General features: G+C 40.6%; 1 protein-coding gene across 2 annotated transcripts in view; it reads left to right on the top strand.

The window, feature by feature from the left end:
* Positions 1-1,533: 1,533 nt before the first annotated feature.
* nell2a (neural EGFL like 2a) overlaps positions 1,534-25,095 on the top strand; it is a 79,311-nt gene continuing 55,749 nt past the window's right edge. The window contains exons 1-10 of one of the 2 annotated variants that reach the window (XM_051382406.1): positions 1,534-1,964; positions 2,248-2,370; positions 11,665-11,815; positions 13,174-13,347; positions 14,894-14,990; positions 17,612-17,684; positions 18,485-18,567; positions 18,937-19,065; positions 22,122-22,224; positions 24,895-24,986. In XM_051382406.1, the coding sequence (XP_051238366.1) occupies positions 1,913-1,964; positions 2,248-2,370; positions 11,665-11,815; positions 13,174-13,347; positions 14,894-14,990; positions 17,612-17,684; positions 18,485-18,567; positions 18,937-19,065; positions 22,122-22,224; positions 24,895-24,986 (1,077 nt within the window). In that variant the 5' untranslated portion in view covers positions 1,534-1,912. Of the gene's footprint in view, positions 1,965-2,241; positions 2,371-11,664; positions 11,816-13,173; positions 13,348-14,893; positions 14,991-17,611; positions 17,685-18,484; positions 18,568-18,936; positions 19,066-22,121; positions 22,225-24,894; positions 24,987-25,095 lie in introns of both variants that reach the window. The other variant, XM_051382405.1, reaches the window with a different exon arrangement.

Here is a 25,095-nt window from a genome sequence, read left to right as displayed (position 1 = left end):
CAGCCACAAATGATGTTATTAATTACACCTGTGGCTTTCCTGCTGGGATGTCTGCCTTGTCAAGTTCAAATGTTTTTTCACCTAAATGTAATTGTTAACTTTAAATGTAATTATGAATATTATGTTATAAAGACGTACTTCAGACTTTAAACACATTTTGTATATGATACACTCACACTAAAACTTTTTGTTTGTTATTAGTCCTGCTACGGTAGTGTTGTGTGCAAATTTGACGTTGGTGTTGGAAGGGTGAATGAACAGTCATGTGTAAAGAGTGAGTAGAGAAGAGGGCTGATGACACATCCCTGTGGTGCTCATGTGTTCGGGCACGGTGACACTTATGCAAAATCAACACAGGCGAATGTTCACTTCCATTCTATGCGAGCGAAGGGACGGAGGAACAAACCTTTGCTTTCAGTGGCAAAGCAGATTCGAATCCAACATTGGTGACCTTCGACTGTGTGTGCGGTTGACCCCTAAAATGACCAGCAAACTTTTTCTGTGTGCGGCACATCCTGCACTGCCCACATTCTGCTGTTGGCAGTGGCGTGCACAGACTTTTTGAAGGGCAAGGGCGGAAAGAAAAAAAAGCTGCGGGACCAATTTGTGGGAGATTTTTGTATGACAAAATGAGCTAAAATAAACAAACAGCATCCTTACATATATGATCTGCTGTACCAAATATGTAAGTACTGTGTGAGCTGTTATGACTGCATCATCTGTTGATCTATTGATCCAATATGCAAACTGATGTCGATCAAAATCAGCATGGATGGCAGTCTCTCAAAACACTTGGTGATGGTGGGGGTCAGAGCAAATGGGCAGTACATTCAGACAGTTCACTGCTGGTCTTTTGGGCACTGGAATAATTTTAGCTGGCTTAAGGCAACTCTAGTGAATGATTAAAGATGTTAGTGAATACCTCTGCTAGATGGTCTGCACAGGCTTTCAGTCCAGAGACTCTATCTGCCCCCTTTTTTCTTTTTTTTTTTTTTTGGGGGGGTTTTTTCCCTTCTCCTCCTTTTTTGGGGGGGGGGGGGGGGTCCCCTTTTTTTTTTTTTTTTTATTATTTTTTTTTAAAAAATTTTTTTTTTTTAATTAAAAAAAATTTTTTTTAAATTTAAAAAAAAATTTTTTTTTTATTTATTTTAAAAAGAGTTTGAGATTTTATTTTTTCCCCTGTAGACAACCATCACACATTTACATGCTCTCCTTACCTGCTGTGCACTACTTTAGCATTTAACTGGACATCTGACCAGTATCAGTCATTTTGCCAAATCACACAATGCTGTTTCCAGGAAACATTTAAGGAATTTATAAGGAATTTAGCGACCCGCATCCAAATGATCCTTTTCTTTCCATAACAACAGGCGTGGCTGCAATCAATACGAGTAGCCAGTCTGGAATTTATTCAGGGGTTTTCTCATCTCCGGCCACCAGGGGGCTTCATTGTCCCTCTTTCTATCTCACCCCCTCGACAGGTTTTTCTCCTCCCTCCCTCCCCCGCCTCCTCCTCTCCTCTCCCATCCTCTCTCCTCACTCCTCCTTCAGCGGCCGCAGCTCTCACTCACGCTGCTGTAGGAGCGTCTGTTCAGCTGGTGAGGCAGTGCCAGCTCGCTTTGTGCGTCCTCGGTTACCCACCTGTGCCGCGGACGGTTGCTGATGGAGCAGACCTTGCGTTACATGGAATAATTTCTGCTGGTACAATTTTTTTCTTCTCCTATCCGGATTAGCTTCTTTTTTTGCAGCAGCAGCATTGGTCCACCTAAAGTTGTGATGATGCCTCCGCTCAGCATTTGGGATTGGTAAATAGCCTTCTGCGCGAGGGTGATACATCATTCGCATGTGATTGAACAACACTGTCTCTCGGAAGTGGACAAAACATGGACTAATTTTTTTTTATGCATTCACCATGGGATTATTACAGCTATTTCTGGTTCTCGGCATAATTTGCGCCTCCTCAGGTAGGACACAGGGCTGTCACTGATTGTACAGTAACCATCTCTTGCAACATGTAGCATGTACAGATACATATATAATTGAATGATATGTTGTTTTAGAGAATCTACCACCCAGGCTTCTCATAATAAAAAAAAAAATCAGACCTACTTGCAGCTTGTACAGTAACATCCCATATCTTCCCCTGACACCAGCAGTGGTTTTTTTTGTTATTATAGCATCACAGGTGTCCTTGTCTGCTAATAACAGTGACAATCTTTGTTTTTGTGTTTTGCAAATTAATTGTAGGTTTTGGGGTTGACCCTGCCCTGCGCATCAGCGTGTTTGATGAACTAACGCTTGGAGAAGGCTTTGATGGAGTTACTCAGGTCCAGGGCTTCCACAGCGAGTCTAGAGCTTTCCACTTCCAAGGTACAGTAACACACACTCCTTGTTTTTTTTTTTTTTTGTCTATGATAGAAGATGAATCCAAATGATGTCCAAATGATGCAGAATGTAAAGCAATTCTAACTAAACTGCTTTTAATGAAAAGTGATTGTCCTTAACATCGCTGTCCTTTTTAATAATTTGTTGAAACAACTTGTAAGACCAACTGGATGCAGCCCACTAATCCACAGATAAGCCCCTCTACTGAGATGCCTGATCCGGACCTTTTTTTTTTGTGAAAATGTCAGATCATGTGATAATGCTGTAGCCCATATGCCTGTGTATGATTCTTACTGTCCGCAGAACAACTGTGTGAGAGACTGTCAGCAGCAGCATGCAGTGGATTTGCAGTTATGCACCTCTATAACAGGACTTAGCTTAGGGGGCCCTGAAACTGCCACCTGCCTGAACAATAGGCAATAGGCCCCCCCCCCCATGAAAAATAGGGGTGAGCAGGGCGAGCAGAGGGGGAGAGATGGGTGGATCACGGAAAGAATCATAGCAAGGCTGAGCATAATCACATTAGGCAGGGACAAAACCCCGTGTTCAGAGATGTATGATGTGTGTGAATGGGCCCCTCGCTTGAATTTACCCGTTGGTGATCTTGTGGAGTGTGTAAGCAGTCTGAAGACTTCCCATAAGCGAAATATGAATGGATAGACGAGTGAGTCAGATTTCAGTGTCAGTTTTAAGGCCGTGTGTAGGCTAAATATGTTATCTATGGCATTTAGTAAATGGCACTGTGCAATGGAGTTGTCAGAGCTGCGTTGTGCTTGACTTTTGTATGCACTGTTTTGCCAGTGTTACATCTTTGTTATCTGATGTCAGACACTCATTATGAGACTGTTAACCGCCCCATCACAGGGATGGAGATGTCTATCGTAACCCAGCCAAAAGTAGCAACAGAGGAAATTGCTTTTGGCTCCCAGATCAGTGGCAAAACCAAAGACGTGGCAAGATTCAAATCTTCACAAGGAGGATTTCAACATGGATCACATAATGTTCCAAAGTGACAATGTTGTTGTGGGACAGAGAAACACCACAATCATTTGTCGACATTTTTTTTCTTCTTCCCTCCTCCTCGCTGATATCTTCTAATCTCCCTGCACAGCCGCTGAGACAGCAACACTTCTGCATGGAGCAGCAACTCCAGCATCTCTGTGAAGGCAGGCCATTTGATGTCCTCTGTGTAGACAACACTCAGAAGTGCTCTACCCTGGCAGGTAGTGAGAGGGAGGGAAAGAGACTGCAAGGAAGAGTTGGAGAAAGAGAGAGAGAGAGAGAATGAGAGAAACAAAGACAGTTATAGAAAGAAGCTCCCACAGCTTTTGTCACAAAATGAAAAACACGACTGTTCCATAACTGGCAGCTCTCCATCATTACGCTCTCTTATTTCACTGCATTACCTTTGCTAAGTACATTCAGTTACCCAGGCGGAGACGATGGCGGTATGTTATTTATGGCAGAGCTCGCCTCCATTCTTCATTTGGGATGTCTATGTTAAGTCAATGATGTTGGGCGAGGGGGAGGCAGGGAAGAGGCGTACCGGCAAGGCAGACCTGGGCCTCTGCTTGTTTGTGATCAGAAATAGACAGGGAGAGGCACATACTGTAGATATGGAGAAAGAGTGAGGCAGATAGATAGGAAGACGCTCAGATAGAAAGAGGATGAGAAAGAAAAAGAAAAAGGGAGAGAGAGAGAGACAGAGAGAGAGAGAGAGAGAGAGAGAGAGAGAGAGAGAGGGAGCAGAGCGGTCTGCCAGCTGTTTGATAGACTGTGCTGATTCCACATGTATGGATGCTTGGCTGGCTGGGACCAGCAGACAGGCCCACAGTGACATTCCGACGCTCATTAGATAGCAGGCAGAACATATCCATAGCTGTCCCCTCCACTGCCTGCCTGCCTGCCTGCCCGAAGGGAAGGCTGTTATCTCTGGGTGCTGGGTGGAGGCAGGAGGAGGGGTAGCTGCTGAGAGCTGAAAGAGAAAAAGCAGGGTAATTCACAGTATAGAACTGGTATAATGTGCATGTGTGTGGATAAGCAATTGTGTTCACATTGCTGTTCGCTGTATGTTAGTATCTCTGCCAGCCAAAGTGTGTTTTTTTGTGTGTGTCTGAGATAGAGGAGAGCAGTGGGGGGATTGCTGTTTAGCGCACCCCTGCAGCTGCTTTTGAAGGTAGCTGTCAGCGCTACATTGCATGGCATTAGGAGAGGTGGACCTCAGGGACGGGCATAATGGAGAGGGAGAAAAGCCCCTGGGCTACGCTCCTCTCATGTCCTGATGCCAGGTGATACTCAGCCACACCACAAAATCATCACATCATTAGCACTTCCCCCACAGTTTTTAATATCTCGACATCTAGATATCTATCTGTCTCTATATAAACAAGCACAGGGGCCACACCCAGAAGCACTCCCTTCCCCCAACACACATACACCCACACACACTCCCCTCTCCGACTACAAGCGTATGGACCAAACTCATTCGAAGTGCAAACAACACAATTGCTTGAAGCATCCTTTCAGCTGCAGTGCAAGACTCCCCTGTAATTGTATCTCTGTGTGTATATGTGAATCCTGTCTGTCTCAGAAGTATGTTCTTGCTCAGACTGTTGAACACTGCCAGTGAGGTGTTTCTGTGTATGTTGTGGTGATTATGTCCCTGACTGCAGCGACACTGAAGTGTAACAGGATGGAAGAGACTCATTTATAATACAGTAACACTGTGTGTGTGTGTGTGTGTGTGTGTGTGTGTGTGTGTGTGTGTGTGTGTGTGTGTGTGTTTTCTTGTGTGTGTGAGGAAAGAGGGAGGACTATGTGTGAATGTGAGTTTGTTTTCCTGCATTAATGTGTGTGTAACAGATATAAGTATTCGAATAGGACTGACAGTTTTGTGTTTCCACTGGGGCTGCACTTTCCAGCTGCTAGTACACAGGTGCTGCTAGTATACATACACTATATGATACACTGGAATACTGGGCCATAGAAGGATATGCAATGGCAAACAGCTTAGTCCTTCTATATAGGACAGCTTCTATGGGGTAAAATTACTAGATTTTTTTTAAACTAGCACAACCATCTAGCTCCCAGTGTGTAGGATTTAGTAGTATCTGCAGTTGAAACTACTGTGGCTGCAAAACACGGAAGATCCAGTTTGTAACAAATGTTTTCAGTTAAAATATGTATTCTTCAAACTCAAGCTAAGATAATGGTGACATGACTCGGGTTATTTTCTCTTAGATTTAGACTCCTCTTAGACTCAACAACAAGAGGTGTCAAACTCTCTCCATGACGAGTAAATTAACATTGACTTGTAGAACTGGTGGAGATTCAAGCATTTTTAGTTCGAAAAATAAACAATTAAATTCAAGTTAAAGGTGCTTGAGGCTATTTTTCTGTCAGTTGAGCCGAATTAATATCTTAAAACGGGACTCCAAAGAAAGATCTAAAAACCTTGGGATATGTAGTCTTTGGCCATGATGGCGAAGAGCATAAAGAATTTGCGTTTTTATCATGTAAATTTAAAAACAATACTGCTTGTGCACATAAAAGATAACTTATTCCTGTCCATAGATATATAGATGGGAACAAAAGTTCACTCCAGAGTTCAGCTGGAGCTAACATAAAGCTTCTGCAGTCTGATTTAGATAAATCCCAGAAAATTACAGATTACAGACTACTTTTTAGTTTGAAATTCCATCTTTGTGCTGCCACCAGACAATGTTTCCTTGCTGAGCCAAAGCAGAGGGATAATAACAAAAAGTGGAAATTCTAAGTCACTCTTTACACTTTGTAAAATCCCCAATGGATTTGTCTTAACTCAGATTTAACTTCGTCAGGAAAAAAAAGTGTTTTTGCACAGAGGGAAGAATGTGAATTTTGTCCCCTATCTCATACATCTCTTAGCAGACAGTATGGACAGGAGTAATGTTTGCAGCGACCAAAAACTGCTTCAATGTACTTAGAGGCATGTAAGTATCGTGTTAGGGTAGACTTGAAAAATGGAGTCTGGGGGCTCATTGTTTCAAGAATTTTCTAGAATCAAATGGATTTTTTCTCGGCAATTCAGTGAATATAGAGAAAATGTATGTCAATGTGTATTGGGGACACATAGAAATAATTGTACAGGGTGCCAGATCTTTTCAATTGTCTTGAGAGACACAATGGCTTGAACTTTTTTGAACACATCACATTTTCATGCAGTTAAAATTGAAACAAACAAAATGTCCAGTCAATAATTTACCTGAATTAAGCCTTGCTTAGTCGTAATCCAGTCCACATGGATCTCATATCTAAATATAAAATTATCCCACTTCCTTCAACATGTGCTGTAGTTTTTTCTGTATCCTGTTGCGTTGCCCAAAAAGTTACCCAACCTTTCCAAACTGTTGAGTGACATTATCCCCAACTCCCTGTGGTTTAAGTCTGTTTTGCTTTCTGCTTTCTGAGGCGAGCCTGATCCTCCATTCCATACAGGAGCACCGATGACCATGGAGTGAGAGATATTTCTATCCCCCCCAGGGCAGTTATACAGTTGGGTGGCTGGAAGGCTGTCATTAGCACTATGTATGTGTGAATGTCAGACAGGCGGTCACTGGGGAGGTGATCTGAGAATTGGGGAGAAATTGCTGGCCAAAGCAGTCCTGGAGGTGCCCTTGGCTCGGTTTAGTATTTGTTCCAGGAGAGTGGAGACACGGTGGGGGGAGATGGTCCGTCGAATGCAGATTTACTGAGCGCGGTGGAATATTCAGGAGCTGTAACAACCAGCTTTTGGGGGTCGTGTATGTATGTGTGTTTGAATGGGTGTGTGTATATGCATTCATCTCTGTGTTAGCCCATGTTTCTGCATATCTATGTGGCCGTCTCTCTTTTTGTATTGACTCGACGTTTGTTTGGAGCTGTAGGCTAGCTAAAATGTCTGTGTTATAGTGCGTTTGTGTGTCTGAGTTGCCGTCTACACCTGTTTGTGTATGTGCATGTGTTCACGGACGCATATGCGTGTGTGTTGACAGTAATGAAGGGTTTGGAGTTTGCTGCCGGTGGAGAGTTTATCATTACTCTAATCCCTCTGGAGAGATATTCTCTTGCCTAACCCTCCCACACATATCCTTCTCTACACTCAGGCCGGCAGATAAAATGTGTTGTTTGAAATATACTCTATCATTTTATAGAATAGAAAACATTATACAATAATACTACAGTTTGTCCTAGTATAGTGTCCCTTCCTCTGCTGATTGGATCACTGTGTTTACTCTGGCCCCTCTAGGCTCTCTGCGTTCAGTGCATCTCAAGGCTTGCAAACTCTTAACTGGTCAAGAAAAGGCTTATTTGCGAAATTGTTGAGGAGCTGTTGCAAAGACGTAGGAGGTGTTAACTCGTTCTGGCAATCCACTAGAGACCAAAGAATGAAAGTCTTCATTATTCACATACAAAAGTGTCTATGATCATCTTATCTAATATCAGTAATCCTGTTTTAGTCACAATTTCCTCTGGGACATAAATACATTTGAAGCCAAATACGTAATGAACATAAAAATATACTTCCACCTGCCCTTCAGAGTGTATTCGTTTTGCTGGAAAAAAAGGGAAAGTGTACCTCTTTCCAGTAAAAAAACTTAAATTCTGTAAATACAGGTCGAAATGAAAACGATGTGTGAGAAAAGGATTGTGGCAAAGCTGGGTGTATCTGGGCTCTCAAGCTGTGCTGCAGGGCACCTGTTCTAAATGCTAAATGTGTGAGCAAGTGATTTGTGCAGCGCTGCCAATGTTTTTCCATGAGAATGCAGTGATGGGACTGTGGGGGGATTACAGCTATGTGGGTACTAGGGGTCAAACAAAATAAGACCACATCAGACAGTTTAAGATTAGAAGTGAAGCTAAAAGATGGAAATCGTGGCCTGAGTGTAACCATTAAAGCACAATGTACCCAGGAGATAAGATTAGGTCGTAGTCCAAAACTGAGCTTCCTAGGGATGCGATTGAGCCTCAGGCTTTTGGAGATCTCTAGTCAGCTGATAAAACTCTGTATGTCTCAAAAACAGTTTTCTCACAATCATCTGGTCTTCATATCCTGTAAACAAGTAGGATAGAAGACAAGAGCAGTGTTATTGTGCTGAAAAATGTGCTGATTGGAATTTTATGCGCTAGATCATCATTTTCAAGCTATTTTGTGTCAGTATCTCACATCAGAGTGGTCGTTAGGAGCAGGTGGCTGCCCCATCCAGGCGTCTGCCAATAGATAATCGACCAAAGGCCCCCTCAGCAGGGCCACATTGATTTGGCAGAGGGAATGCTGGCCCACTCATCATAGCACAAACTGATCCCCTGCTCTTTCATGTATGTTTTTAGGAATGCAGCGACGTTACTGCAATAGCTGCCTTAATCTTCGTTTGAGTGCTGTTCAGGGCTGTTGAGATCTTCATGTTTTTTACACAGGCAACTCTTCACAGACCAATCTCATGACTTCATTTAAATGATGTCTCCACCCTCCAATCCCCCAAAGTCCCATTTGAAGCAGCCCCATTCCCCTCAAAGTATAAAGACTAGTGATGAGAGTCATCTACTCATAGATCAAAGGCCCATGGCTGCTGAGCTGTAGAGCAGACCAGTGGTAGAGGTTCCTCTGTCCTCACCATCCCCCCCTGCCTTATCAGCCGTCTCTCAGTATGGACCCCGCCCTGACACCTGCTCCCACTGAGCTAATTTTGCTCATGATTGAGATGTCAGCATATTCTCTGTTCAACACATGGTATGGCAAAAGACTAACCAGCACATATCGTCATAGACAGTGTGAATACTGTTTGGCTTGAGCTCCTTTTTGCTTTAAAAGTGGGAAATGACTAACTGTATAGAGCCTTTGTCTAAAAAAAATCTTAATCACTTAATAAAAGACACCTAATTGTAGCTTTAATTACAGTTCAGTAATATGGATCAAAACACACGTCAAAACAAAACTAATTTCTGAGATAACTGTCAACTGTGGACATTTGGATTTGGTTATTAAGTGGGATCTGTTGATGGCAGCAGATTACTGCAAAGGCCGAACTGCAGTCATTGGACCATCTGTCCCACCTCAGCCAGTGACACTGGAATGATACTCCACTGGCAATGCAAAATGCATGAAACTGCGCCCCGTACATCTCCTCTAGTGAGCGACAAATCTAGTGAGCATTTTTGTTTAGACAGAAATGACGCAAAATATGTCCCCGATGGCCTTAAAAGCTACATCAGTAAAAGGCCATTGCTAGCATGTATAAAAAGAAAGTATGAAAACATGCTACTCTTTCCACATGCTCTTAGTGTATCCTATGTAACCGACGAGTACACTGTGAATGCCAGTCTCCATCATGGCATTGCTTGCTGTTTCACATTGCATTGTGTTAATTGGCTACTCCCACCAGCTGGAAGTAATGTTAATACACGGAGGAAGAGCTGCCACGCTAGCTTCCTGGAGCGCTTAAGTGTGCCAGGGCATCTTGCATGCATCCCATAGCTGGAAGTGAACTCTTTGATGTGATTGCTTCTGAGAAACGTCATCATTTATTGATGCTTCCATTAAAGTAGCATAGACGTCTGTGTAGAGTTGGAAAGGAGGGAGGGGGCACACTGGTGAGAATGGGAGCTTACTAGCTAACTACACAGAAAATGCCCTCCCATACACACTAGCACCATTAGCCTTTCTCTTCTGCTTCCAAAATCCAGCTTCATATGTGTAGTCCTACACAAAGCCAAGGAGAAAGTGTTTGATCCACTGATCCGATTTTCGGTATAACTGAACATGTGTTTGGTATAATATTGGTTAGCACTAAGTTGCTGTCTATGTGAGTATTTTACCAAGAGGATGACGTCAAGCAAGTCAAACCACTTAAGCTTCAAATCTATCAACACAGGTTTGAGATCAAAATGGTCAGCCAACTTACAAAACTTATTTCAGCACCTTTTATTAGACAAAGTTTTTGACTTACAGCTTCCTAAAGTTTAAATAGTTTATGGTGGAAACAGTTTTTAGACCTGTAAAACATGTCAATATATCAAATATTCACTAGAGTTATAATTCTTTTAAAGGAAATATGAAACGTTATGAAACGGTATGTTTTGCGGTTTTAGTGTTGATTTTTCATTTATGAATTTAACTTCATCAAGAGTTTATGTGAATACATCAAATATTTATAACATTTGGCCTGTAAAATCCCAACCGAATGTTCTGTACTTCTGTACAGCAATTGTTTTTGTGTAATATTTTGTGTCTCTAAAACGTCACTGCTACATTTCACTTTACTACAACATATTTGGACATTACTTAGTTAAAGGACCAGTGTGTAGGATTTAGTGGCCTCTAGCGTTGAAGTTGCAGATTGTAACCAAGTGAACATTGCTCGTGTCTGACGACCTGGGAATGAAAATGGGCTGTGAAGTGTGTAGGAGAAACTACATTGGCAGTGTCTGTAGATAAGAACAGCTCATTCAGGATAACAAAAACACAATTCCTATTTTCAGGTGATTATACACTAATGAAAACATACCTATGGGTATTATATTCCATTTCTACCAATAGATCCCAGTAGATCCTAAATGTTACCCACTGGACCTATAAATAGTTTTCATTAACATTTTGAGTTTTTATTTCAGAAATCAGTGGGTTAAATAAAGAAAAGATTTTACACGCACAAAAATCTGGAACACTTAATACGTGTGAAATACACAATCTTAATATGCTGTAATGTGTATAAGTATTGCATATTCATATTCAATCCGATTGACAGTTCGCAATCCACGGCTATAACTTTGGCTTTTCAGTGGTGTCTTCCTGCCTTCAGTATATTCAGCAAGTCTTTGTAAGATTAATAAAAACATACCTATTAAAGACACATTGTTAGGTCTGGGTTATATTTTCTTAATGTTAATGTTGTTACCGATAAAAGACAATTTCCATGAGCAACATCATGGTGTACATATCAGAAATAAGAAGATAGAGCGGGTCATCCACTAATCACAGGGTAGGCAGTTTGATGCCCTGCTCATGTCTATGTGCGGAATTGTCCTTAGGCAAGACGCTGAACCCCAGATTGTTCCTGATGGTTAGGGCAGCATCTTGCATGGTAGCTCGCTGCTGGTAGCTCTGTGTGTGTGTGTGTGTGTGTGTGTGTGTGTGTGTGTGTGTGTGTGTGTGTGTGTGTGATACAGTGAAGGAGAGGTAAATTGTAATACGTTATGAATAAAAGGGCTACATAAATGCAGCCATTTGAATAATCTAATCTAATATTTCTGTCTTCATTCTAGGATCATCCAGGGAAGTGATGGCTCCTGTTGAGGTCTCAGAGCAAATGGTTCAGAAGCTGAGAGGCAAGAATGAGTTCACTGTTCTGGTGACCCTCAAACAAGATCACCTCAACTCTGGGGTCATCCTCTCCATTCATCATTCTGAGCACAGGTATGATCAGTTCATATCTGACATTAATGATATGTTTAAAATATGTTTTATAATACAAAGAAAAGGGTAGCCCATGCCAGTCATATTTGTATATACTAACAACTATATAACAGCAATGCATAGAGATCCCATGTTAAAATCTCTGTTGTTTACAATGTGAAATACATTCTAAGATACATTTTTTAAAACATACCAATTGTGAAATTAATTTAAGATGCATATTTTAGCAGTGTGAGATAGACCAAGAGCCTAAAATGTGTGTGAATATGATAAAGCTGTTTATAAAGTCCCACTGATAAACCATAATTAAATTTGTCTTCTAAATTTAGTACCACTCTCTGTTTTTGTCATATCAGCAGTCTATGTTGATTGAAACCTGAATATTTGTATTTGATGAGCATTTAGATGTTTTACACGCTGGTTGAATAAACAAAGCAAAGCACCCTGTATGCCAACGTATTATTCACAGTCCATCAATGATCCAAACATTGAGTCTGTAATCGTGGATCGAAAACTGATGAGACACTATCTGCAGTTAGCATGCTAATGTTTTCCATTAGTTTGAGGTAGCTGAGCCGTTGGATGATCAGAACGGCAGTCTGAATCCACATAATGCGTTGATTGAACAGTTTGTACATTAAAGTCAGTCCTGAGAGGAGCACTCACAGGGATGTTAATGACTTTCCACGCTGCTGATTAGCTTTCCCAGCCATTCATATGCAACAAAGCAGCACTGCATGGTTTCTTTTGGAAACATGGCAAAGACTAATTCTGGTCAGAAGTGTTAGCTAGTGCATTTATGGAGCCGGGATGAATGTGCATGCATGGCTTGGGGAGAGTAAATCTATTAGATTGAGTTTGCAGATAAATGAATTCCATTGATATACTATGCACACAAGTGCCTAGTTTTTATTTTTAATAATGTTTCTAGCAAATGACTCTAGTTTAAATAACTCTGTCCTTAAAGGCAGGGGTAATGAGTGTGCATCAGCAGCTCTTTCTATTAGTGTCACTCTGCTGGGTGAATCTCAGTGGTGTGGAGAAGAGGATTCTGTGAGAATACTAATACGGCAATGTAAAGAGTTGAAGCTCTACATTTGAGCCATTGTTGTGTGTTGCTGATGTTGCACTTAACAGCCATATAGTAGCATGATGTGATCCAGTTCTAAATGGTGTTGCAAATCTGGGGACACAGCTTGGAAATGTGACGTGTGAGAAGCCCCAAGTTTAGACACCTGGTGTGATGCATGTAGGTTACAGAAATGCAACAAGACATGCTGCACAATGCAGATTCTCAGAGAAACTTGTTATTTTGTGGCTGTTACTAAAGGCAGGTTGCTGGCTCTTTTGTTCTGCAGGTTCCTGGAGCTGGAGAGCAGTGGCCAGCGCAGTGAGGTGCGTCTTCACTATCGTACCAAAGGCCAGCAGGCCCATACTGAGGTGTTCCCTTACAGCCTGGCTGATGACCAATGGCACAAGGTCTCTGTGGCCGTCAGTGCCTCTCATGTCATACTGCATGTCGACTGCAACAGGTAAGATGCTGGGGATGACTATATTAGATGTGACAGTAAAATATGAAATAAACGCCATTTGTGTTGTAGTTTAGGAGAATACAGATGTGTATGACGAGGGAGGCTCTTCAGAAACTGCAGATCTAATCCCACATAACACACTGATATAAGCCCAGATACTGACTTTATTAAGTGGATCGGATATTGGTCATGATGTGATAAATCCACATTTGAGTCAGTTAATTCATTTAGTTCATTTTTTTGTCAGTATCACTGTGATATTCAGTTACATTCATTGAGTTGCTTATTGTTTTACCACAGCAATATCCCCCCTTATGTTACTTTACATGAAAATTATTCCAATGAGTTCCACACAGTGGGTTGTACCAGATATTAAATTTTGGAAAACAGTCATTACCTGAGTTGGGGTATTGGAATTGTTAGAGAAAAAAAATCAGCCGATCGGTGCATCCTCATTTTAAATGATCATATGAGGCTGTCGTGTAGCATCTCATTTTTTGTAATTTCGTGAAAGTGTCCTTGGAGAAAAAAATCTACAGAGTGGTATATGGAAAAGTTTCAGCAGGAAACACTGTGCTACTGCAGTAGATGGGCACTCATACACAACACTCCTATTCTGTCATTGTTGTGGAACAAAACAGTAGAAGATTTATATAGATGCTTAAAATGTTTTTGACCATTTCATAAAGTACACACAAAGAATACAAAGGTGAAATTATTTTGGTTAAAGTGCACACTTTCCATTTTTAAACTACCATAAAGTACAACAATGGTGGCTATAACCCTGCAGGGATTGGGTGGGCCTGGTGCATCCTTGAACACAATTGTGAATCTACTGAGGGATCACATTCTTGTTTTGTATATCTCATTTCCACCGACACAGTGACGTGAGTCAAAACTGTATCAGTGATCAATCATAATGGGGCAATTTGCATCATACAACCCCCCTTCACTACCCTCCTCTTAATCAGGGTTTAATGCTACCTGCTACCTGGCCTTTTAATCAGGGATGAAAAAATCTTTTTTTATAGAGATGTTTAAAAACGATTTAACCGATTACCGAAAGGATAGAGAATGAGAGAGAGAGAGAGAGAGAAAAGAAGAGAGTATGGACTAAAAGAAATAGGTGAAACTGATTTGTTAATTATTCAGTGTAATTCTGTGGTTTAGGACGGGAGTCTCCTTAACCTCAGTCAGCTGTCTCATATCAATTGGTCCAATGCAGGTTGAATGTACCTTGAGCTGATCCGGATCATATGTGCATCTGCTGTATGAAAGGGGTGTTACTGTTTGAGTGTGAAGATCCTCTCTGGCACAATAAAAGAAACAGACGGCAACGCCATGTGTGTCACAGAAAGCATGTGGCTATCTTTACCCTCCTAAGGGAAAGAGTTAACTGAAGGATTTAACAGGCCAACACCTGCAGTGAATGGGGGAAATGGTTATTCTAAATTGGGTAAAATAAGCGAGGAAAATAAAAAGGCTATTGAAAATCATGACCGGAAGATGCAGGGACTCTTATGACCATTCTGTATTTGCTTTGCAGGATCTATGAGCGGGTGGTGGAAGCCCCCTACATGGACATACCTGAGGATGCTTCTTTCTGGCTTGGACAGAGAAACGCTGCTCATGGCTTCTTCAAGGTAAGCACTGGTGTACAATCTTTCCTCTCTGCATGAATGCTGATGTCCATCCTAATATGAGATAAACGATTTTCAATGGCATAAACAAATAATGCATCTCAGCTTTTCACTCCATATTCAATTTTGGTTTATGCTGTATCTTCTCCCTCTTTGTTTGGCTTGTTTGGTTTTATTTATTATAGCTGTTGGATTTAATTGCGTACATTTCTCAAGGCTTACCATTTTAATTTGAGGGTTGCTCTGCCTACCACAGGAATTGACTTTTTTTTGTGTCATTGTTCCCTTTCCCCTAGTCTGCAGCTAAGCCCAGTGCAATTATCTCAGCAACCCCCACAACACTGATTTGGGAGAAATCATTAAATAGCCTCTGGACTATGCTCATTAAGCTTAGTCTATAGTCTTGTTTATCAGACAGGGAGACATATATTGTCTCTCCCAGACTGGACTGCACTCCAAGATTTCCCACCTGGGGAGAACACTTGGGGCAAAATGTCAGCTCACCAGCAACTATAACTATTTTAATCAGTCTGCTGGTGACTGGCTCTGTGTTTGATGGTGTGGTTATATTTGTGTGTACCTGCGTGTGTGTGTGTTAATGCTTTTACACATTGTGTCCAGGCTGTTGAATTTCCTCTGTGTTAATTGGTAGATGAAAGAAGCCTTGGAGGTCACCCACTAATCTTGTCACGCAGCAGCATCTCTCCTCGCCACTCTCTGAAGCCTTGATTAGTTGCTAGGAAGGCACGTCTCCTTTTAAAATACACTGCTTCATTAGTACACACGCACTCCCACACACTCGCACAAACAGTCAATGTCTGGACGCGCGTGTCAGCTGAAGATGGGAGAATCACATCCCTAACAGTAATAGTAGGCTTGAATCAGAATGAGCGTATCTGCACGTCTGCTTCACAACTCAATCATTTTTTTTACAGTCTACGCACATCGTAAGATTGCTAAATCTATTTTATCGTGCCTATCTAGTGTCACAGTTTTTCAATTCCATCAGCGGTGTATCACTTGTGGTTGATTTGTATGCTGATCAAACAATTTACTTTTAATTCAGGTAATCCCAAATGCAACAAGAAACCGCATTTGTTGAAACTTTGCAAATCAGATTTTATTTCACAGCAAGATTTCATTCTGGAGTTATTTTTTTAGCCTGGCAGGATATATTTTCTGAAGATTGTTTGCATTTTGTAGAAAATTACTGTTAGTACTTTCCCAGCATTCTCAGTGATTCAGCCCTCACTCTGCTACTTGTTGCTTTTCACAAATTCACATTTCCAGTACAGATGGGGCAGCCGTCAATGCCCCACCTGTTACTGCATGCATACTGCAGTAAGCAGAGTTTTTTTTTTCAGTTGCTCCCAGGTGCAAAGAAAAGTGTAGCAAGTTGGCTCTGCTTAAAGACGCAGTGAAATGAAAAATACATTGTTAATTGTTCAGTTACTTCTTCTCTACTTCCAGCATTTGGTGTGGTCCATGGGTTCCAACCTTCAGGCAGTCATTGCCTGCAAAGCCAAAAATTAGGAAAATTGTGTCACTGTCTAAATATTTCTGGACCTAACTGTAAATCCCTGTTGTAACTCAACCCCACCCACATATTCCGTTGCATTGGGACATATGTAACATTACTGAAGTTAAAGACGCTCTAACTGCTGTTTCACCGCGATTTAAACTACACACTCTCATAAAACCATAGGTATTAATAGCGCAGTATTTATCACAGTACAGATGAAGATTACAGTAGATGCATATGAACAATGTGTGCTCTGACTGCAGATAAATGTATAGTTTTACGGTTTCAGTTTGATAGACACAACTCCATCTGCTTCCATTATAGTGCCTTGCCATAAAAAATCAGCAAATAATTTCCGCAGGATTTTAAATTTATAGCCGGTAAATTGAAGTGGCAAGACAATTTAAAAACAATTTCTCCTAAGTTGCACCCCTCCATGTCTGTAAGGGAAATACATGCACTCAAGGAATGAAATAGGCCAGGTTACCATGGCGACAGAGTGTTCTTGTATGTGTATGTATATGCGTGCGTGTGTGTGTTTGGGCCACAGAACGAAAGTAGCTATCAATTGGGTCTTATGATATCAAATTGAATCTGTATCTCCTGTTTATGCTTATCAGAAGAGGTTGGAGGGAAAAATAAACATTCTATCTACCTACTAAAAGTCCCACATAATCATCATTGGTTGACTAAACTTCCTGTTGGTGTTTGGTTATGAGATCATTCATCCGAGCGACAACCTAGGACATATTATCTCACTAACTTCTCTGTCTCTCACTCCACAGTTTGAAAAACACATTTGCACTTTCTCTCTCTCTCTCTCTTTGATTTATTGCTGTTTCACTGTGTTCAATTTTATGATTGCATCATTTACCAAAGCTGTCATAAACAGGGCTTTTGGGTTTGTGTTTGCATGTCCTGCAGACGCTTGGGTTGCATGTTATCTCATGTGGAAAATGTACAGTTAGCACACTTAGACACCGCCGCCCCTCTGGGTCCTTACCCACTTAGTACACATTAACATGCTTCATCTCATTTTATTACCTTCTGTTAGGTGCTATTGTTCTTGATTGAAAAGTTTGGTGTGTGTCTGTGTGTGCAGGGAGTGATGCAGGACGTGGAGATCCTGGTGATGCCACAGGGTTACATCTCTCAGTGTCCAGATCTGAACAGAAGTGAGTGCAGTCTCTTACTTAACACATTAAAGGAGCATTTTATTGAGTGCTTAATTTGATTTAAATTACCTCTGGTGCTTATTTTGCTAAGCACTTGATTGCCTGATTTGCTTTTTTATTTAAATTCTTAAAAGACTCTGTGCTCACTGGAGTAAAACAACTTTAAAACAGCTTAGCAATTGAGAAACAATTCTTCCCCTAATAAAACGTTGGTTAATAAAATGTTTTGCAAACAATTAATCAGTAAAAGGGAGAATTCCCACCATCTTTTCTGTACAAGTGTGGAATGTATTCTTTACTTTATGCAGCTTATTTGGCACTATTTTCTTTGCCCCGTTCCACCGTGGTGGCTGTTGTAACTTGTGTTAGCTATTCAGACTGCCAACTGCTTCTCCTGCTAGCAGGGAAGACACACAAACATCTCATGGTTTAAAATGGTATTTTCACATTGATTTTATGTCCCCATGCATCCCCAAGTCGCCAGAGGACACAGCTTACTGTAGTTTAAAGTAAATGAGGTCCTCTTGCAGAGAGGATACCTCAGAATATGCTTTCAATAATAGAAAGTGAAGACAGAAATGCCAGTGAGCTGCTGCTGTTGTCCCTTAAAGTTTTGTATTTTTTACTTTTAAATCCTATTTAAGTTAATATTAAAACATGTTAAAACTAAAAAATGTTTAAAGGATATTAACTATATTCCAATTCCAATTAATTAAATTAAAGTTAAAATTATGATTGCATGTTATTGTATTATGTGTACTAAATTACAGTGCACTGTTTTGTGTTTTGTTGTATCTCAGCATGCCCAACCTGCAATGATTTCCATGGACTTGTGCAGAAAATCATGGAACTGCAGGATATCCTTGCTAAAACTTCCATCAAGGTAATGTAATGTGATAGAATATGTCTTCATTTTACATTTAGTCCCTAAAATTGAGCATTATCTTGAGAAAATGTACGTTGATGTTGTAAAATGTTGATGTTAATGTGCTCCTCTCCTTTCCATTCATTGCAACAGGCGGTCAGTGACATATTAACATTAGACACTGGCTATTGTTGAGGTGTTTTCTGCTCTGATGCAGAGACTGTGTGTGTAAATGGGGTTAATTGTGTCTAATGACATACTTTTGTGATACCATTGGTTTGCTTTTGAAGCTCTGCTTTCTACATGTGAATATAGACGCACAACGAGGCTGACTCTCATCTTCTCTCCTTCTTGCCTTTTGTTTTTTGGGGGGGATGGCGTGAGCAGCTGTCCAGGGCGGAGGAGAAGATGAATGGGCTGGATGGCTGCTATTGTGAGAGAACCTGCAGCGTCAAGGGGGTCGTCTACAGGGAGGACGAAGGCTGGACAGATGGCTGCAGGAACTGCACATGCTCGGTGGGGCTTCACACACTAGTCTGTGTGTGTATGTGTGTGTACACTGGGTACATGAGTGTGTATGTTAGAGTGATAAAGAGCAAGGGAGGGCATTCAATTTTAATTAAGTGTGTGTGTCTGTGTGTGTATGTGTCTGTGTGTGTATATGAACATACTGAATCTGGAATTATGTGCTTGTCATACTGTATGTGATTGTAAGGTTGTTTAATGCATACATACATGTTTGCAGTCATGCCATAAAATAAATAGATATATGTGTTGTCTGTGTGTGGATGTTGAGTGTGTGTACTGGTTATGTGTGTGTGTCTGTTAGTGAAAAGGAGAACATACATTTTTTATCGCAACACTGTGTGTTGTTTTGTGTGTGTCTGTGTGTATGTGTCTACATTTACACACGTTCATTGTAGGTCTTGGCTTTTGTTTTGCTCCCCTGTTCATCAAGTGTGTGAAGGTGGGGGTACGTGTGGCTGTGTGTTTGGGTAGTGTGGAGGTGCCGAGTGCAGGGGCCCCACTGTTGACAGCTTGTATTCTCATTATTTCTCATATAGAGGAGGGTTGCCCCAGTTACCCGAGAAAAGATACCGCATTGAAAATCTCCACAGTACTCAGGATTAGGCACATCAACAACAGTGCTTAGTAATGCTCAATTCTCTCAAGGGTCTACTTTGTGCTGCATAAAGTGTGAATAATTGCCAAAAAGAAAATTAAAAGCGATTGGAGATCTGGGGCTTGTACCACATGAGCAAACAGATTTCACCCCCTGTCAGTCTACTCAGCATTGGAACATGAAACTCATTCAATGCAACTGAACCCCTACAACCAGCCAATCAGATGCCTTCGCGCACCACTACCCAACATGCAAAAAATAGGAAATCACATATCTCTCAGTGCACCGCACCTAATTGCTCTTGACAGATGATAATTATCATCAGGGATTTGTTCTGCCCACTCATCCAATGAAATCGCTTCATTCACCAGGAACGGTGTGTTGCCATTCCCGGGCTGCAATTAAGGAATTAGATGGGATATGTTCCTCACCTTATGTGTGGCAATTAGCTGTGACCTTTAAAATGCAAAGGTCATGTATTAAGATGTTATCAATTACGTGAATCAGGTTCATAGATGTTGCTGTCACAGAGCTTTCATCCATGGAAGCAGTGTTAATTACAGGCACAGAGAGAAGCTGGAAGAAAATTAGAATATATTATAAACTTATTTTAGATTTACAATTTACTGTGGAAATCTGCTGTAGGTCCCGAGTAGATTCTCTCTTTTTAAATAGTAAGCATACCCTTGATTTTCGCCAGAGTCCTCACTTCTACAATATTTTAAAAAATAGATAAGTAGGGGGGCAAACGTCTGTGTGAGTGCGGTTTAATATTTGTGAACACTGATAAACAAACTGGCACCGTTGACAATTTCAAATGATCTTAACAGTGCTGACATTTGAAGGAAAAAAATGAAAAAATCTAGCTTATTACTTGTTTGGCACCATTCAGTTTTATACAGCCTGCCAGAGCATAACCTGCTTCACCAAAGAGATGTGGCATGGTTTGCAGTCAGTTCTGAGACACAACTCGAGAATGGTTCAAATACATTTCTTGACTAAATTCGCCCTACACTCAAAAATATGTTTTTCTTCTTGTTCTTACACTTGGATGTTTGAGCGTGACTGTGCAGAATGATGTATGCAGAGTTTGACACTAGAAGGATGTTTTCACATTCATCTGCTGAAAGTGGAAAGTTTCTCTGTGCTCCTTGAAAATATGATTTTAAGGGGCGGGGCATGATTCGTGACATCACAATTGGATAGTTTGGAAGTAAAATCCTTATCCAATATGCAACTTATACTTATAGTGGGATGTAGAAACCTGAAGCTGTCAATGCACATACACTGAAAATGGACATTAAAGTGAAGTAGGAGATCTTTTCTAGGCTTTTTGTATATCTTGTATCCAGAAGGAAAACTTTGCATATTCACAGATTGTGGATTTTTTTTTTTATGAGGTAAAAGAAATAGATGCCTTTTTAAGGATTTCACTGTTGACATCTTTGCAGAAAAAACAAACCAGACATACATTATTGCTCCAACCAGACTATTTGTATGTGTTGGAATTCATGTCTGGAGGGGATCTTTTAGTTATTCTCCAGTTAATGAGGTGGTTGGACATCGCACTATGTCACCAATGTCCATTTTACCGCTTTCCCAATGACTCACAAATTAATTTTCCCCTTCCACTGGAATCTGACTGACAGTAACCATAACCACCACTGTACCTAACACACATATCAGTTTTCTTACTCAAAGTCTGGTCCCACTCGGGGTGAAATTTATAGATGATAGCATATCATGACGTTGCTGGGCATGTTTTCATCCATTCGCTTTTGTACTGAGCATATAATTGTAATTGTCAAAATAAATGCCTCCTGTTCATTTAATTTATTGGGAGAACATTTCAGATTTGTTTTTTAGGGAAATACTTCCACAGACACAACTGCTCAGCTGCTGACTCAATCAAGCTCCACTTACTAGCTTTTCAACCGCATCTAGGGATCTTCATCAGGGGTTCTGATATGTTTAAGTTTGGATTTTTGATAAAATGATTAATATATCTTTATAATATATATGTAATATATATAAATATATATTCATCTATGAGTTGTAGTAGAAGTAGTAGTAGGAGTAATAAAAAAAGTTTACTACTCAAGAAGCTATAATTCGGCTTATAATACCTATATCAGTATTGGTATATATATGTGGACCAATAAGGAATGTGTTTAGCATGTTTGCTTCCTGGTGTCCACTAGAGAGCAGAGACAAGTTTATTTTTCCATTGTAGAAATGTTCCGCTCAGTAGTACATATCATGGGAACAATTCTGTATTTACCAAATTTAAGGGATCCTTCTCAAAAATATTGGTGTCTGTAAAAAGAGATTTTCTTAATGATTTCTTCTTGATATTGATGTAATATATATCACTATCAGTATCAGATCAGTATCAGTTGGCCTATAGTAGTCATTCTTTAAACAATGTGTTGTGTTTCTCTCCCACCAGAATGGCACAGTGCAATGTGAGGCCATCTCCTGCCCTCCCCCTCAGTGCCCGACGGGCACAGCGCCTGCCTACGTACAGGGTGCTTGCTGCAAGGAGTGCCAGCGTGAGTGGAGTACCCTTAACCCCGTCACCCTCCTACACTTATACAATCATGGACACGATTGCACACAAACACGCACACACAACAGTAAAACAACCTCCACCACCACCGCCACCAGATTTAGAGCACACATCACGCCTCCACAAGGGCTGCCTGACAATTGACCAGGGCTCTGCTGTGTTGCTAAGCTACCTCCTAACATGCCTCTTGAGATGGGTCCAACCTTTTGCATATACATGGACCAATCAATTATTCACTAGCTGGCTTCAAAACACAGATGGCCACCAGTCATACAGACATGAGCCAGTTAATCTGGGATAGCTGTGTGGCATGTGATGTAAAGTACTTCCTATTTATGGCAGCCATGTTAAGGCTTTGAGAAAAGTGAAGAAGAAAGAAGTGTTAAGTGCCTGAAATGATGCACACTGTCACTGGCAACAGTGTCTTCTTAAATGTCCATTTTCTTTAAACTTTTGAGCACTGATATGTTCTTGCTGGATAAATAATTCTGTTTCATCACACATCTACATAGAGGGTCTGTTTTTCAGCAATGAACTCTTATTAGCCTCCTCACCGCAGCACTCTGCATCTCATATTCTCTCAATTCCCCTCTCAATAAAAATGGATTTCAGAGGATATTAGCTTTTCTCACCCCAGCATTCTTCTGATATTAACCCAAATGAAACATAAAGAGATGTGCTGATTTGCTTTTAAAAAGCAGAAAGAGCTGCCTGACAGAGTATTGAACAAAATTGAGTTTGTGCATTAAGTAGAGGAATTAATAAGCTAAGAGAACCGATGTTCTCATGTGCAACTTAAAGGTTGAGTCTGCAGACAACATGAATGATAGAAAAATGCAGCTGACTTTATGTATGTATAGTATTCCTTTGTAGATCTCACTCCACATCTTGTGAAAGCTGACTTCACTTGAGAACTTTCTCACCACACACTCCCACACACTGCTGCCGTTGCTGCCGATTTAACTCTTTATCAGCAGGAAACAATTAGTCTTGGATTCTAATCAGCTTGCTTTGGCATCATTTCCACTGACCCACGGGTCGAGCCTGCAACACGGGGCTTTAAAGTATGACTCTGAATCTGCTGCTGTGTTACACAAATATAAACACGTAGCAGGTAATCCCCTTAAACTCAACACCCCTGTGCTCCCTTATCTCAACGAGGTAGACAAACACACAGCTAATTACGCATGCTTCGGCTTTGGAGAGAAGAGTGCCGCAAGTTTCCCCACTACAAAGACATGATTCGCTCTCCAAATTAAAGCCTTATCTGGAAGCACAAGGCCTTGCGGGGAGGGGTTCTGAGTCTGTTCTTTTTTTTTTGATGATCTGTCAAGTAGAACGTCAAATGGCTGTTTCAGAAGTCCTTCGCTTTCATGATACACCGCTTTGTGACAGGGCCTGACCCGTGGTGTCAATCATTTCTCTTCCTCATATCAGTCTGAATCTGTCTGACCCCAACTGCTCATCAAACACAGACTTTCAGCCTATGTGATTATGTTTGCGCCCCTCTCGCCCTATAATTTTATGAAACGGATTCTCCTCAGTGTTGCAGTGAGGAGTGTTTTCTCTCTACATGTTAATTATTTCTTCACTTCCTTAGTGGCATTGCTTAATTTGGTTTGACTCAATTCCCCGAGGACTAAATAACAAGGACAGATTGTATCATACATGTAAAACAGTGCTGTTCCACCCAGTGTTCATGTCCACTACTTTAGCAGTGTGGATTAGGGTTAAATATGAATACATCTGAAAATGTGTGTGCTAATATGAGGAGAAGTTGCTTATTAAGTAGAGAAAGAAAGAAAAAAAATTGAGACAAGAATACATTACAATTAATTATGAATAGATTAATTTGATAAAAGGTCAAGTAATCGATGGCTTTTTTTCTGTCTGTTAGTTACAAAATCTCACTTTGGAATCTGGAAACATGATTTGTCTGTTTCATATTTTATGGACAAAAAGGATTTACTGATTCATCAAAAATAAAGTGGTAGATTAATCTGTTCACAACATTTTCTTTTTTAACTACTAATAAAAGTTATCAAACACTGTTTTTTTTTAAATGAAAACTAACAATCAAAGTAAATTAAATAGAGAATTTCTTAAAAATATTAGAAATCTTAAACATCTCAGAGCAATATGCATTTTTCATTACACTCAGTTGCAAACATTTTTCATTCATTAAAGCTGAAAATGAAAACGACCAATCAGAGCCGAGAAAGATATTTGAGTCTCATTCCCATGTCGAATACAGATGTTTTTGGCCCCTGGGAATGAGACTCAACAATCAACTATCTTCAAGCTTCCAACCCAAAGCTGTCTTTCATATCTTTCTTGGCTCTGATTGGTCATTTTCATCCAAGCCTGGTGGATTCTTGCAAGTGCAATTAGGAGTGCTAGAATGAGGAACCAGATTTTTCCACAAAATATCTGTCTCATGCTCTACTGTCAGAACACAGTGAAAATGCCAGCAATAATTAAATAAAGTTATTTTTATAAAAGTGACCTACTGCAGCTTTAAAAGAATACAGATTCTTATGTAAAAAATGTATACTGATGAACGTGTTTTCAAGGGAGTAATGTGTTTTATGTGTATGTTTATTTTTGATGTGTTTATTTGTGTGTGTGCTGATGTTTCTGTGTCTACTACCAGCTGTCTGCCTGTTTGGTGGAAGAGAGCTGGTGGAGGGGGATCAGAAGGCTGTGCGCGACTCTTCTGGCAGGTGCCTGCTGTTTGAATGCAGGGTAAGTCATGTCAAAATCCCAACACACACACACACATACACCTAGACAGGGCAAACACATTTACACATACTTATTCAATATGATTTTATCAATACTCTGCAGGAAGAGG

This window comes from Dicentrarchus labrax, unplaced genomic scaffold (assembly GCF_905237075.1).
Source record: "Dicentrarchus labrax unplaced genomic scaffold, dlabrax2021, whole genome shotgun sequence".
Taxonomy (NCBI): Eukaryota; Metazoa; Chordata; class Actinopteri; family Moronidae; genus Dicentrarchus; species Dicentrarchus labrax.
Note: the sequence above shows the minus strand (reverse complement) of the source record. Positions and strands in the feature narration are given on the sequence as shown.